This window comes from Ursus arctos, unplaced genomic scaffold, assembly GCF_023065955.2.
Source record: "Ursus arctos isolate Adak ecotype North America unplaced genomic scaffold, UrsArc2.0 scaffold_4, whole genome shotgun sequence".
Taxonomy (NCBI): domain Eukaryota; kingdom Metazoa; phylum Chordata; class Mammalia; order Carnivora; family Ursidae; genus Ursus; species Ursus arctos.
Genome location: NW_026623056.1, coordinates 84809013 through 84824180, shown reverse-complemented (window position 1 = coordinate 84824180; position 15168 = coordinate 84809013). Strand labels below are relative to the sequence as shown.

The window sequence follows — 15168 nt, the reverse complement described above, 5'->3', positions numbered from 1 at the left end:
AGTGCTTCCCCAACGCGAAGAGTGGAGGGGAAGAGCATGCTCAGAGTACTAATTTTCTATTCCTGCCACACTACCAAATTACCACAAATTAAGCAGCTCACACCACACCCACTTATTAGTTCATAGCTCTGTAGGTCAGAAGTCCAGTTGGGCTGGAACAAATTCTCAGCTCAGACACAAGGCCTAAAACCAAGGTGTTGGCCAGGCTGAGCTCTTATCTGGAGGCTTTAGGGGAAAATGTACTTCCGGGCTTCTGCAGGTTATTGGCAGAAGGCAGTTCCTTAGGACTGCAAGATGGCATCCCGTTTCCCTGCTGGTTGTCAGCCTGGGGTCACCTATAGTGACTGCTCTCCATTCCTGCACATGGCCGGCTCCATCGTCCAGCCAACCATGCATGCACGTCCGAGCCTTCTCTACCTCATTTCTGCCCCAGCCTGGGGAAACTCCGCTTTTAAAGGTCTCACGTGATTAGAGGAGACCCCCAGGGTAATTGTCCTTCTGGTTGACTCCAAGTCAACTAACTGATCAGTGACATTGATCACATTAGAAAAATTCCTTTTGCCAAATAACATGGCCAGGGCACAACACCTCATTCTAGTCACAGTCCTACAGATTAGGGTGGGAAGTCTTGGGGGTCCATTTTAGGATTCTGCCTCTATGCCTGGTTTCTATTTCCAAAGCTACTAACCAAGCAATTTAGTCTTTTATGGTGGAGGATGAATGAGGTTGTGGCAAGAGGCCAAGAGGTTTACAACAAAGAATATCACTCCACATAGAAACCAGAAATCATTGCTTCCCTCTTACCCACCCCACTCCTCAATGTATTCAAATAGCTATGACTCCAAGTAGAATATAGTTCAAGGGTCACTCAAGGACATGGAGAACATGAGGAAGCATATATTTGGTCCTTGTGAGAAAACCTCACCTGAGGCACAGGGATCTGACTCCAAGATGGTGATGGAAGGTAGCCCTTAATCCTGCAGGACCGTGCAGAAGAGCTTGCTCTGAAGTTGGGGTACATAAGGGATGCCTTCTGTGAAAGAATCAGCAGAGCAGTAGTATGGGAGATCAATCTGCAAGTACTATATGAAAATAATAGAAGCTCCTTCATGGGAGACCTTTGCAGGAGATCTGGTGAAAAGTCATGAGAACCTGCACCAGAATGATGGCAATAGGGATAGAAAAGGGGGGTACATAATAACAAAGAAACCAAAAAGAGGACTTGGAAGCCCTGGATGAGGTCAAAGATAAATCCATGGATCCATTTTTGGAAACTGGGAGGATGATGGTGCAATGCGCAACGCAAGAAGAGCTAGGTTGGGGTGGGAGCTGATGAGTCTGACCTTGATTCTCTCATATCTTCAACACACACCCCCCCCCACACACACACACCCCTCAACTTTGGACTTTCCCTCTCTCTGCCACCCCACCTTTTCCCTCCCTCTTCCACCAAGCACATGCCTCCCCCTCCCTCATCCATTCGCCGCCCCCATCCTCTGCCCCACTGAATGTCTTCTAGCAAAGCTTACCATGGCTCGCCTAGAGACAAATCCAATGTAATTGTTTTAGTCCTCATCCCCTTGGCCCCTCCTTGGCCTTGGCCTTTGAGACATGACTTTCCTCCCCAAACTCCCATCTTCTTTTATTTTAAAGACTCTAGTCTCTCCTCTTTCTCTTCCCAGCTCAATGACTTTGGTGGTTCCATCTTCTTCTAGTCAACCCTTGAGATGTTGATAATCTCAGACTCCATCCATGCTCCCTTCTCCCAGACACAGTCTCTGTACGATGTGAAGCCACCACAGATCTGTGACGACCTCCACCCTAAATTCCTGACTGTTTTCCCCATCAACACCTACAGCTCCGTTCTGTTCATCCAAAGTCAGTTTCTCGTGTCTACCTCCAAACCCCTCCTCTTCCGGTCTCTACTGCTGGTAATGGTGCCTGGGCCAGAAGCAGGGAGACCCCTCTCTCCTCCCACTACCGCCCCTTCTTCCATCTCCATTGTTCCCACCTTAATGCAAATGTTCACAATTCCTTGTATGACAACTGCAGTAGCTCCCCTGCTCCTTATCTCTACCCCCTCCTACTCACCTACCCACTTCTGACTTTCCTCAAAAAATTAATCATGTGGTTCCCCAGATTTCAAGGCTCTGATAGAACCCATTGCCCTCATGCTGAAGTGCAGATTTCCTCAGGTTTGTAAGCTGCCTCTGACCTGTGTTCACGTCTGCCAGCATTGAGTCATTGCTGAGTGCCCTGATCCCAAAACTCACACACCAACTATACTAGAACTGACCTGTGGCTCTGTTTCACACTGACATGTGGCTCTGTCTCACAAATTTTTCACGTCTTTTCCTGCTGATCCTTCTGCCAAGGGTGCCTTCTCCCCTGTCCCCTCCCACCCCCCTAAACCCTTCCTCCAGCCTCACCAACCACCTGGTAAAAACCTACTTAGTCCCAGGAGTCCCATCAAGTATCGCCTCTACTACAAAGGAAGGCCTTCCCGAGGCCACCAAGTGGTATGCCCTTTTCTTTTTCCTGTATCTCCTTCCACCATCTTCCTGGAGCCATGACAGTCCATGGACACTCAGTAACACCATCACACTCCATTCCTCTCCTCTATTTGTCCTCTGTTACCAACTAGCCCAGTACTCTGCCTGGCACATAGAAAGCTTTAGAGAAATGCTGAGGGAAGATCAAATACTTGATATCTGGGAAAGTCCCAAAGATGTCATTTTGAATGAGTGGAGGCAGGAGAGGACTAGAAAGCCATTTAATATTTATTAAGAATTTAAAAGCTAAACGGACCTTGACCTGGTCCTCAGACTCTGCGGATGGCCAGAAATAACTTCAGACTGTGACTCCTAAACATTTGAGATTTGCAGTGTAAAGAAGATCTCGGGGATAGTGTCTAATGGAGATGATGAGACCGGGGAGGATCAAACTGACAGATGAGATCAGAGCTTAATTTTTCAGAGCTTTTCCAAGGATACCCATGAAAATGCATAGTTGTGGCCAGAAAGAAACATAGCTCATCATGCATTGAGACCCATATGCGGACATGCGCGCGCGCGCGTGTGTGTGTGTGTGTGTGTGTGTGTGTGTGTATCCTCAGAGTGGAGTGACTTTGTCAAGCTTCCTAAACCCTCCGAGTGCGAGGTTCCTCATCGGTAAAACGGAGATGGTAATGGTGTTGTGGTAAGGATTCATGGCTTTGTTGTGGCAAGGTATATGAAAGCCTTTTGGCCATTACCTGGCACTTAGCAGCATTCAGTGAGAGGAAGGGAGAGAGAGAGAAAGGGATGGAGGGAGGGAGCTGGAGGGTAAGCTGGCCAAATTGAGCTCTTGCTGCCATCAGCACTCAAGATGGCTCCTCTCTTACAGTTTAGGTTCTAGCACCTTCAACAACTCTGGGCCAATGACTGCAACCCTCCGTGCAAACCTCCACAGGCGCCCCCCCCCCCAAGTTTAATGGTGTGCCCTGTGGCCTCAAGGCTACAGACACAGGACAAACTAAGGCCACTTCCAACGGACAACACGCACCCCTTTCAAACTTTGCTCACTTTTGCTCTTGCTTTTAGGTTAAAAAAAAATCTTGGGTTTTCTCTCAGAACCAGTGAAATATTAGGTGTGTAAATAAAACATTTGCTTTTCTACTTTACTCCTCCTGTTTCTCAGCCTCTGGCATGGAAAGGCTTCTCAGGGTCTCTCTAGACACTTTCCAGGGTGGTTGGTTCTACTGGGTCCTCCGTAGTATGAATTCCGCTGTCTGGTTGGTATTACCGTTGTGGATTCCTCCCCATGCTTATTCGAAGTGCACTTAACTAATTTCAGGGTACATTTGCTATTTCTTACCTTATCATTCATAACTAGTGCAAATGATTTTTCCCTGCTCTATTTTTTTTTAAATCTTTATGGAGTCATTTTATGTACATGCAAACCACAATTTTGGTGTTTCATTTTTTGTTTTGTTTTGTTTTGTTTTGTTTTGTTTTAAGGGTGCTCCTTGGAAACTGTACCTATTTAATTGCTTTAATCTTTCATCATAGGGCAGTCCTTTAGAACCCCTTATTATTTTAGTTGTTCTTTTTGCTTTGGCAAAAAATGTAAGACGAAGGAGCTGTAAATCTTGTTCTCCTGCCTATTTAAACAGCGTCTGGAAATCTGAAATAATTACCTCCTTTCTTTGTTTGAAAATTTTTTTAAGATATATTAATATTGTGGAGTAAAGTTGAAAGCTTTAGGTCTGCAATTTTCGAAATGCTCAAATCCTAAGGCTTTGAAAATTGGTGTCTCCTCCATGTTAACCATTCAGGGCTGAGCAATATCAATATACAAGGCTGATCCAGTAATTTCAAGATCAGCACATTGCATGTAGATACACTAAGGAAAGAGAAGTAGCTTCAGATGACTTTGCTTAATGGGTTTACCTATAACTGTACATACAGCGGTATATAAGTGATCCGTATATGAATATTATCATACGATGGTTATTTTCAATAATAATTGATATCATCTCTTATTTCAAGAAGGAGAGGTTTCAGTATAAATAATCTGCACTCTTAGCAAGGGGAAGGAGAGTAAAGCAAGCAAAGAGGAAATATTTCCGAACTATCCTATTGGAAGTAAATTATGATAATATTTACCTATCAGTTTGTTTCTTTCAAAAGGTGTATCCAAAATTGTTTATCTTCATGGCTTTAAAAAACTTAGTTTTTATTTCTTGCATTTCACCTCTGCTGTAATACCAATTTTCAAGTGTTTCGGCATTAAGTTAGGGTTTGGTTTTAATTTCACCTTGAATTCTGATTCACTTTTACATTCTCCAAATATATTTCTGACGTTCATAAATCAATCACATTGGCATCACATACAGAGCGTTAAAGAGGTGATTCTATGAAAGATAAAGTTTCAGTTAGCTAGCAATGGAAAATATTGGTTAAAATCCCCTAAAGCCATCTGCAAATGTAACAGTTCATTTGTTATTTGCTGGTTTACTGTTTTAAGCTATTTTTGTGCCAGAGCTGGACAATATGCTCTAAAAATCCCCAGTGCTAAAAAGTGTAAGGGACAATCGACCAAAAAAATAAAAAATAAAAAAAAATAAGTGGGGGAAATTTAGTTTTTATACCTGCATGTATTACAATTAGAATAAAACTCATCAACTATCAGTAAATTTGGTGTTTGCTGTCAGTATATTTATACAATTGTTTTTATTTTCCTACTTTCTGTTCTTTCAGAATGTGTACATGGAATGAATCCATCTAGAGATGTTCACGGTATGTTGGATTCCAAATTATTTTTTTATAAAATATGCACATTCATATGTGCATATACATGATTTTTAATCTATGTAAATCTATAAATAACTTCTGACCTAAATTAGCCAAATAATTGAGGCTTTTTTTTTTTTGCTGATTCAAAAATACTTAAAAGCTGTTCTTCGTATTGTAAATATCAAACCATATAAAACATTCCAATGAAACTTTAAATGATACCCTCGGTCCTGCAGAGTAGTTTACCACAGGTGTATTCTGCTGTTATTAAATGACTCTACATGACTCTCTGAAAAAAATAGAGCTTGGCTTCTATCTGTTATAACCTAGTTTATTACCTTTGTTACAACAGTGGCAATGCAAAATTTTTATGAGGGCAAAATGTTTACTAAGCATCCTAAATTTGAAAAGATTAATTTTGAAAAATTAAATTTTATTATTTTAAAAATTTAAATTTAAAAAATCTCTCCGTTTGCTACTTGTGAGCTGCACAATTATGATGTTAGAGTGAACAGTTCACACGTCAAGCACCTAATCCTATGAAAACATTCCCACGCAGGAAGGATATAGTGGCAGAACGAAAGAATCCTGTCCCCAAAGTAACTAGATTTCAAAAGTAAAATAATCTCAGAACCACTGCAGAGGGGAGGGGGGGGATGTTTAAATTCCAGTATTGAAAACTGGATGGTGTGTATAGCAGGTTATTTGCACAGACATTAACATGTTACTCTTCACAAAAATGTTCTCCATCCTTGTAACATTGTATCAACTGTACCAATTTGGTCCAGAAACACTAGCAAAATACATTCTCTGGTTTTTATTTCATTGAAATGGTCCACTGAAATAGAAATATTTTTTCCTAGAAATATTACATTTTTAGAAATGTAATTTTAGAAATATGTTACTCAGAGAAGAGAATTTTGATTTTAAAGAATGGATGAGATTCTAATCCTATCTTTAGGCATATTTTATTTTTTAGAGGGGTTTAAAACAGCAAAAGTGTAAAATATTTAGATATTTTCTGAGGCCACTTAATTATATATTTACTTAAAGTTGAAGAAGAACGTCAATGAGCTGATATTTTTCCCAGTTAAATTCCTATTTTTCTTCCCACTAACCAAATAGCACTTTTAAAATTTCCTGTGAAAACTTACATTTCATTCCTGTTAGGAGCATTATTGGAATTTCCCCCACGCAGCAAATTTGGAAAAATCCATCATATAGCATCAGCCCAACACATCGCTTCGTTGTATTTTTTTTTTTTATTTTGTATAATGACAAGAGTAAATTTTAGTATTATTCCAGGAGTGAATGTGGTAATGTTTCCTTTCTTGGACAGGCAGAGAAAGGGAAATTCTATATTGCCGCTAACAGGGGCGCTTTTGGTGGGAAGGAACTCTTCATTTCGTATGCGATGTTAATGAACTTAGTAAGGTCTTTAAAAAGTCTCTCAGACTAAGGGACTCCAGGTCCACCTTAGCTGAGCCGCGCGCAGCCTGCTTTCCATTCATTTTAGTTCCTCGGCAAGGAAGGTTGCTGTGTTTTGTTTGTTTCTGGTTTTCAAGTGTGCACCGCACAGCGCAGTCAGAGCCGGCGCGGGTCCCGGGAACCTTAAATGCGCGGCGGCCGGATTTAGAATATATCAGCAAAAGCTTTTCTTGCCCTTATCATCCTTGTCGACGTTCAAACTCGAGATTTATTGGTTGAAACTCAGCTGAGCAGCGCCCACGGTGCTGCCCTTGAAGGGCTAAACTTCGTGCATCTATCCCTGTACCTCTTTTCTAAGGGAGGGAACTTGACCCCGCCGGGGAGAGTCCGACCGGCTTCCCCTCGCAGGGTTTAGGGTTTCAAACCGCCCGAGCCCCAGAGGAGCCGCCTTCTCTGACCTTTCCGCAGGGCGAATTACCCCAGTCCGCTAGATCCCCGGAGTCAGAGCCCATTTTCGCCTCTGCCGCACTCTTGAGCCCCACCCTCCACGTCCGCGGGGGTCCCCTGGGGATGCACTTGGAGGCTGTCCCCAGGAGCGCTCGGTGGGCTCTTACAGCGATGTGTTTGAGCCTCGGCAAAGGGGTTTCAGTCGCCCCAACTCGTCGCTAAGGCCGGCAGCGTCCGAGCCTGGCGGGGCGGGGCGGGGGGGGGGCGGTGGGTAGGCTGAGAGGCTTGGCAACTGCGCAATATTTGGAATCGCTGGGCCAAGGAGGTGAGAGGACTTTTGGGGGTCTTGACTCCTGAAATGTGGCTTCTTCAAAGTCATTTTTAAGGAAAAATAAAAAGGAGTTTTCGGAGACCCCAGACCTATTAAAACAAAATGCAGCTAGTTGCTGGTTGTTCTCGGGAGTGTCCCGGGTGTCCGGGAGTGGAGAGAGGGGACGGCCCACCTGGGGAGAAGCTCGGAAAGGCAGGAGGGAGCCGAGGCCCCGGGCCCGGCGACGGTGTCCCTGACGCCGGGAGCACCAATGGTGGCGAGCTGGCCGACCGCGGTGTGCGTGCACAGGAGTTTCGGGGAAAGACCCCGATGCGGGCGGGTCAGGACAGCGGAGACCCCCGCCGGAGGGTTCCTGCGCCACCACCTCCGCCGCTGGGATAGTAGGGGCGAGATGCGGCCGATTCCAGTCCTTTCTCCCCAAACTGGAGTTGCTACAAGAGCGACCCAAAGGCCGGGGGGAGGGCCGTCAGAGTCCCGCGCCACCGGGGGCGTTCCCAGGCGCCCCGGGCGGCAGCGAGGACGGCTGCTGCCCCCTGGCGTCCGCCGGGAGCCCGCGGCGTGCAGCGCCTCCGGCGGGGCCGGCGCCAGCCTCCCGGCGGCTCGGCGAGTCCGTGGGGCCTCTCTGGTCCTGGGGCAAGGGAAGGAGCCTGGGTGCCCGGGAAGGGCCTCCCCGGCTGGCCCGCCCTGGCCGACGCCTCCGTTAGGCCCCAGAGGCAGAGCCCAAAGAGAATCCGGCGCGACGGCGGCCCCAGCACCCTAGCCGCGCGTCCGCAGCGGGGCAGGAGGGGGCTGCCGGGAGGGGCCCCGCGGGGACCCCAGCTCCAGGGAGTTGAAGTGGAGGGTTCCGTGTTGGGGGTGGGGGTGAGCGGCCTCCCCCGGGGGATGAGGAGCCCCACGGCAGGGGGTGGGGTGTGGTGGCTTCCTTGGGGAGCTAGGGAGCCCCGCGCTCTAGTGGGGCGGGGGGGGGAACGGGCCTCGCTCGCCCGGGCGGGGCCCCTCTAAGCTCCGCGAAAATGCCCGCGGCGCCGCGGGGACTGACTCTGGGGAAGTTCCCGCCAGCGCGCAAAGCCAGGGTGGGTTCAGCACCCCGGGCCGCTCGGGCGCGCGGGGGCGGGGAGAGGAGCCAGCGCCATTTCCGGGGAGCCGAAGGTGGGTGCGGGGCTCGGGCGACTTGGGCCCAGCGGTGGGCTTTCCGTGCCGCCTGCGGGGGAGCCGACGCTCGGAGAACAGGGAACCAGCCCCGCGGATGCTTTCAACTTTATTTCCCGTAGCTTGTTCTTTGGGGTCTTTCCTGATCGGGACACTCCTTTGCTCGCCGCGAAGCACACTCAGACTGAGTGGGGCGCGCTGCATAATTAAGCCGCAGCCCAGACGCGGTGAAAAACACCAATTAAAGAAAACAAACCAAGAGAGAAAACTGAAAACACAAATCCCTGTTATGGAGACCTAGACCTTCTGGCCTCATTAAATGAATCAGCGCCACTTCTCCACTGCTGCCCACCGGCTACGGTGCCGCGCGGAGCCGCTCTCCAGTCGGGGCCCTCGGCCCTCTGGCCCCCTCGCGGCCGAATCCCACCCAAGCCGGGGAAGCAGAGGCTCGGCCGTGGGTGGCCGCGCAGGGCCCGGGGCCATCCCGGGGCTCCGGCGCCGGTCCCAGGAGCCTCGCGGCGGCCGCTGCATCTCCAGGGCACGAGGGGCGCCTCCCTCCAGCTGGTCTCCGGGCCCGGGCCGCTCGGGGCACAGCGAGCGGCCCAAGCCCTCCCTGGGCCGGCCGGCCTCCTCTTTTTCCACCTCCTCGGTCTCTAGACCGCGGCGCCTGTGGCGCCGCTGCGCACTGCAGCCCCGGGCGGGCGGCCGCGCGACTGTGCATCTGTGCAGAGACGCAGGGCCGCGGTCCGCACCAGGGCGGGGCCTCGGGCTAATGTGTGAGTGTGTGCGTGTGTGTGCGTGGATGCGAGTGCGCGGGGAGAGCGGGGAGGCCGCGGTAGCCTCGGACTCTCCTCGGGGGCTGCGTACAGTAGCGCGCGGCGGCGGCGGCGGCGGGGGCGCGCGGGCCAATTCCAGGAGCCCGCGGCCGAGAGCCGCGCCCTGGCTGATACCGGAAAGGCCTGTGATTGGCCGGCAGCCGCCCCTATGCAAAAGAGCTGAGGGAATGGAATTCCTCGGGCCGGGCTTACAGTAAAAGCACGTTCATTTCCAGGCACTCTCATTCATAGAGCCAGCGGGCGCAGGCGGGACGGGCGCCCCGCGGCCGGACCCAGCCAGGGCACCACGCTGCCCGGCCTTGCGCCGGCAGGCATCTCTTCCTGGGGCTCCTGGGGACGCCAGAAGAAAGTCAACCTTTTGCTGCTTCTTCTTGACCTGCGTTGGAGCTACGATTTTTTTTTTCTTTCTCTCTTACTTTTGAATGAACTGGCTTCTTGGCTGGATGTTTCAACTTCTTTCCTGCCTGTGAACTTTTCCCCGGTTGTTTCCTTTGACAACTGCAGGAGAAAGTGTGCTGTGCTTCGAGGCCAGACGTGAAGTTGCGTGTGCGTGGCAGTGTGCGTGGGAGTGTGACTGCGTGTGTAATTCGAGCCACCCCATCTGTTTCGATCTGCGCCGCGGAGCCTCTTCTCCAGGCCCGCTCCACCTGCTGCGGTTACGCGGTGATCGTAGGTATAGGCGCGTCCGGGCATTTAACCGGCCGGCGCTGGGGCGACGTTGGAGGAAGATCATCTCGCTACTGCCCAAGTCGGGCTGACTCATCGAGTCGATGTAGACAGTGGCTGGCTTCGGAAGAGTGCGTGTCTGCGTGCGTGTGACTCGGCTGCTGCTCAACTCCCACCAACCACAGGATCAGCCACAAACTTAACCAACATCCCCAAACCCGAGTTCTCAGATTGGAGAGCCGTACTCTGAGTGTCATCGACTTGGACTTTTTTTTTTTTTTAAGATTAGCTTTTCTTTGAAAAGCTGAATTTTCCGAACTGAGCTTTTTGCCAGAATTTATTAAGAGAACATGACAAGTTATTTCTAGACCAGCCCTTCTTCAACTACTGAAGCTTTTCAAGGCTACTTAAAAAAAAAAAAGCAGCGAACATTAATGGATTTCTGTTGTGTTTAAATTCTCTACAGATTGAATTGTAAATATTTTATGAAGTAGAGCATATGTATATATTTATATATACGTGCACATACATTAGTAGAATGACCTTTGGAAGTCGCAGCTCTTGCTTTTAAGAACCGAAGCCAGTTTTGCATGATGAAAGCGGCTCTGCGTATGGTAGACACTCGTATATTTTGTGTTGTACTGGGACTTTAAACAAAACTCACCTGAAAAAAAAAGAAAAACCTGACAGGCGATTAACTACTGGAACTTCCAAATTATGTATTTGCTCGTCCTTTTGCTCTCCGTATAAATATTTTAGGAAGTGTATGAGAATTTTGCCTCCGGGAACTTTTTTTTTTTTTTTTTTTTAACATCCAAAGACTGAAGTTAAACTCTGAAAGCAAGACTCAGAAGACAGTCTCCTTTGGCATTTGACTTTGGATTCTAGTCGCCCAATTTTTAAAGCATTAAGCGATCGGTTGCTAGGAGCCCTGCCGGGTCTGAAGCTGACCGGCATCACAGAACTTTCCCCCTCCTGGACTGTTAGTAACTTAGCCTCCAGCCTCCCCCAGTCCCCCTCCCCCCGCAGCAATAAAGGCCCCTGAACTTGTATGTTGGTCTCCCTGGAGCTGCTCGCCGAAGATCCGCGCCCCTGTCGCCGTCTGGTAGGAGCTGTTTGCAGGGTCCTAACTCAATCGGCTTGTTGTGATGCGTATCCCCGTAGATGCCAGCACGAGCCGCCGCTTCACGCCGCCTTCCACCGCGCTGAGCCCGGGCAAGATGAGCGAGGCGCTGCCGCTGGGCGCCCCGGACGCCGGCGCCGCCCTGGCCGGCAAGCTGAGGAGCGGCGATCGCAGCATGGTGGAGGTGCTGGCCGACCACCCCGGCGAACTGGTGCGCACCGACAGCCCCAACTTCCTCTGCTCCGTGCTGCCCACGCACTGGCGCTGCAACAAGACCCTGCCCATCGCTTTCAAGGTATTCGGCCCGGAGCGGGTGGCGGGGAGGACAGGCGGAGGCCGGCGGAGGCCGGGGGCGATCCGGGAGGGCAGCGGCCAGGCGGGCGGGGCCGGGTTCTAGAAAGGGGCCGGCGCTGCCCCCCGCGGCCCCTGGTCCATCCTCCTGCTCTCGGGACACTGGGGATGCTGGGTTGCCTTGGCGATCCTCCGTGTGTGTGTGCGGGGGGGGGGGGGTACCCGCAGGGGCTGCCTCCAGGGAGGACTGAAAACAATCTGGATGTCCCCGGAGAGGTCCACTGAGGGCGAGTCGGGCGCTCCCTGACAGAGGTCCTTAGCTTTGCTGCAAAGTAGAAAAAGTTATAACGCAGCCCCGGCAAGCCTGTCTGCTCCCATGCTTCTCCCCGCCCCCCCACCCCTGGCTTGACACCCAAGCCATTCTGCCTCCCTCCGATTGAGGCATCAGGAAATAAAGATACTTTTAGACTTTCGGGTCAGTGAAAATAAACTGACAAGGAAAACTGTCAGGGCTTCCTACCCCCACCTCCTCTTTAACAGTCCCTTTGAAATTAGCATGTCCAAAGTCCGCGGAGGGCGTAGTTAACTTCGCAAAACTTTTCTGAAGAGCTTTTTGCAGCTTCTAGCCTGCTCCTGCCAGAAGCCGCAAGTAGCGATTCCTGTTTCTTTTCCTGGAACCCTCCTGAACCTTATCTCTGGCTCACCTAGATTAAGCCCGGGGCCTGGAAAGGTGGCAAGGCTGTCTCCTGCGAGTCGGGGTCTAACCAGCTCGCAGCATTTCTGTCTGAGGAGGCGGGTGGCTTGGATCCCGCAACTTAAGATGAACAGCTCAAGGGGTCTCCGTCCACTTGAGCCCCTAATCTTGCCCAAGCTTCGAGCTGCCTTTAAAACCCTCGGCCTTCAACGGGGATGTAGAAACAACACTGGCGTTTTAAAACAACCACTGCCTCCCCACCCTCCCCCGGCAACACACACACACCCTGGCCGCAAATAGTAGAAATTTAATTTCGGCGGTGGGGATTCTATGCTTCTGTCTTGGGGCGGCGGGGCGGGGGGGGTTTAAGAAGGGGCAACTTGTTAGTACAATCTGTAGTCATTTCCTCTTCATTGAAAGGGCTGAAAAAAGCAGGTGGGGGGGGGAAGCTGGAAAGATCAGCTACTCTTTTTAAAGTAATTGTGCCATTTAAGAGGAGATTAATTTAATATAAACTTTTTTTAATGGTTCCAAGCCTCTCCTGGATCTTGATCTAGTTACAATGGACACTGTTCGCTTTTTTATAAGGTTCTTTAATTTTAAGCTTTATGCACCTTCCGAATTTATGATTCCTAGAACAAAACAAAATGTGTCCTTGGCTGTGTCTCGAGAAGCGCCTCAGTGTTCTGAAAGCAGAAGGTTTTGAGGGGAAGGGAATGAGGCATTGGGTTGAGCAGCCCAACTGGACTCTTTCCTGCTGCCCTTCATCTCTGTAGATTTGGGTTGCGAGGCCATTTCAATTTTAAATCATTCTAATCTCTTTACCTAAATGGGCTCTTCTAGCTAGAGGACAGGACTGAGTCCCCTCGGTGACAGGGGACTTGACAGGGCTTGGCCCTGGGGCTACTTTCAGATAAGAGCAGAGGGAGGAGACAGGCTGATAATTGGCCAGAGGGTCATTTAAACCTGGAGCCCCTGACACACCAACCGAGTGGGTTCTGAGAGATCTGTGGCTTCCGTTGGGGGTAAATCAAGATCTCTTCTGGATGTCCCCTCCTCTGCCAGGCAACCAACGCCCAAACATATCAAAACACTAAGTGATTAATAATCTTCAGGAGGTGAAGTGATGGAGTTTCTCAGGCCACCCCAAGAAAAGTTTTGTTTTGTTTTGTTTTTTACAAAAAGACTGAAAAAAAAAAAACATATAACTTGCTTATATGAGCCATCAGGGAATTCTTTTTAGTAGAAATCTTAGTAACCAAAGAGATTTCTTTTTCAAAATGACTTTTGACAATTCACTTTTTTAAAAAGATTGAATTTGTTTTACTGAGTAATAATTTGTCATCTCCTCAATGACCAAGGCATCGTTCTCTTGAAAAAAGTTCAAAGGTGTCTTGAGAACATTTGGGGGAAAGGGAAGGACAGCAGAGAAGTGAGGCCACTTGAGTAATATCTGTCACCACTCCGTCCCCATCAAGAGAGGCCTCTTCCTGAAGGAAGACTGCTCCCTGCACAACTGAAGGAGCTGACAGAATTTTCAGGGAGGGAAGGAGCCCAAAGGTTAAGGAGAAAAGCAAGCTAGCCTTCAAAATGTGACTGTGTCCGGGTCGATTTCTTCTGTATCCCCGGCCCCACTGTGCACTTAGCCACCTACCCGCCTTCTAAACAGTTCCTATAGAAATTATGACTTTAAAATGTGGATTTCAAATAAGCCCACACTATCTTTTTAAGCAGTTAATTAGTAAAGAATGGTTATATTCCCGGTAATAAGGAGGAGAAAATGTGAAACAGTGATAAAGTCTGATGATACTGATGAACAGAGCGTTTAAGTTATTGTTTCCTAGTCTCTGAAATCCTATGTGTAAATCCCCTGCTTTAATCTTAGAAACTAAAGGGAGACTTCAAATTATGAATTTTCCTTCAAATAGATTAAAATCTTCCTATTTGCTTATCCTGGACCCCAAAATATATCCTGCCCTCATTTTTCCCATGGAATACCTTAATTTTTTTTTTTTTTTTTTTTTTTTTAGCGTAGAAAAGAGACCTATTTTACTACTGGGAAAATCTTCAATTTGCTGTGTGTTACCCACGATTTCCAGAAGCAGCCTAAAGAGCTATGTAGATGACTTAGGATTTTTTTTTTTTTTAAGTACTGCAATATTACAGTTTGTTTAGGCCCGGTACACCAGGGTCCAAAGGCATAAACATGCCCTCAGCAAATTCAGAGGTTTGGGATGCTAATAGTTATATTCTTTACATAAGAAAGAAGTAAGTAGTGTTTCTATGGGCAAGATTGCAGTCCCTAGGTATGCATTAAATGTCATCTCGGCTGAATTCTGGGTTCCACTCCACAGCTTTCTTTGAAACTCTAGAAAATTAAGGGATTTGAAATAAATGAATTGTAACTGTAATTTCAACCTAATTAGAGTTGTTTGAAATGCCAGTTTGAACTGTGAACAGACTAGCCAACAGCAGCGTAGGGAGACCCGTGCAGTACATAGGAGGGTTGATGTTTTGCCCAACTTCCTGATACTTTAAAAACAGAGAAGTAAAACAAAATATGAGATATCCTTTGGCCAGCAAGTCCCTTCTTGTCTGTTTGGTCTGTGTTAAAATGTGAATGTTAGTGTGTCCTTACCTATTGTTTATAGCTTTTCATTCCAGTTCCTTCTTTTTTTCTGTTTGAAGTTAGAGTTTTTTATGCTCTTTTTATTGTCTATCAGTGGGACAATCTGTATCAAATTAGCAGACGTGTTAGTTTTAATTTTTTTTAATTTTTTAATCTAGTCTAAGTGTGCTTGTTAACAATTAGATGATATATAAGTTATTAGTGTAATTTAATATTCTCCCCTTTTCTCCTGCCAAAAAAAAAGAAAAAGAAAAAAGTCCCTCTGAGATCAATAAAAAAAACAACAACAAAAATGATC

At 48.2% G+C, this 15168-nt stretch overlaps 1 protein-coding gene across 3 annotated transcripts in view; it reads left to right on the top strand.

The window, feature by feature from the left end:
• Window positions 1-15168, top strand: part of RUNX1 (RUNX family transcription factor 1) — a 243627-nt gene that overhangs the window by 141748 nt on the left and 86711 nt on the right. For 2 of the 3 annotated variants that reach the window (XM_057306541.1, XM_057306540.1), the window contains exons 3-4: window positions 5241-5279; window positions 11298-11551. In XM_057306541.1, coding sequence (XP_057162524.1) covers window positions 5241-5279; window positions 11298-11551 — 293 coding nt within the window. The remainder of the gene's footprint in view (window positions 1-5240; window positions 5280-11297; window positions 11552-15168) is intronic. The other variant, XM_026508403.3, reaches the window with a different exon arrangement.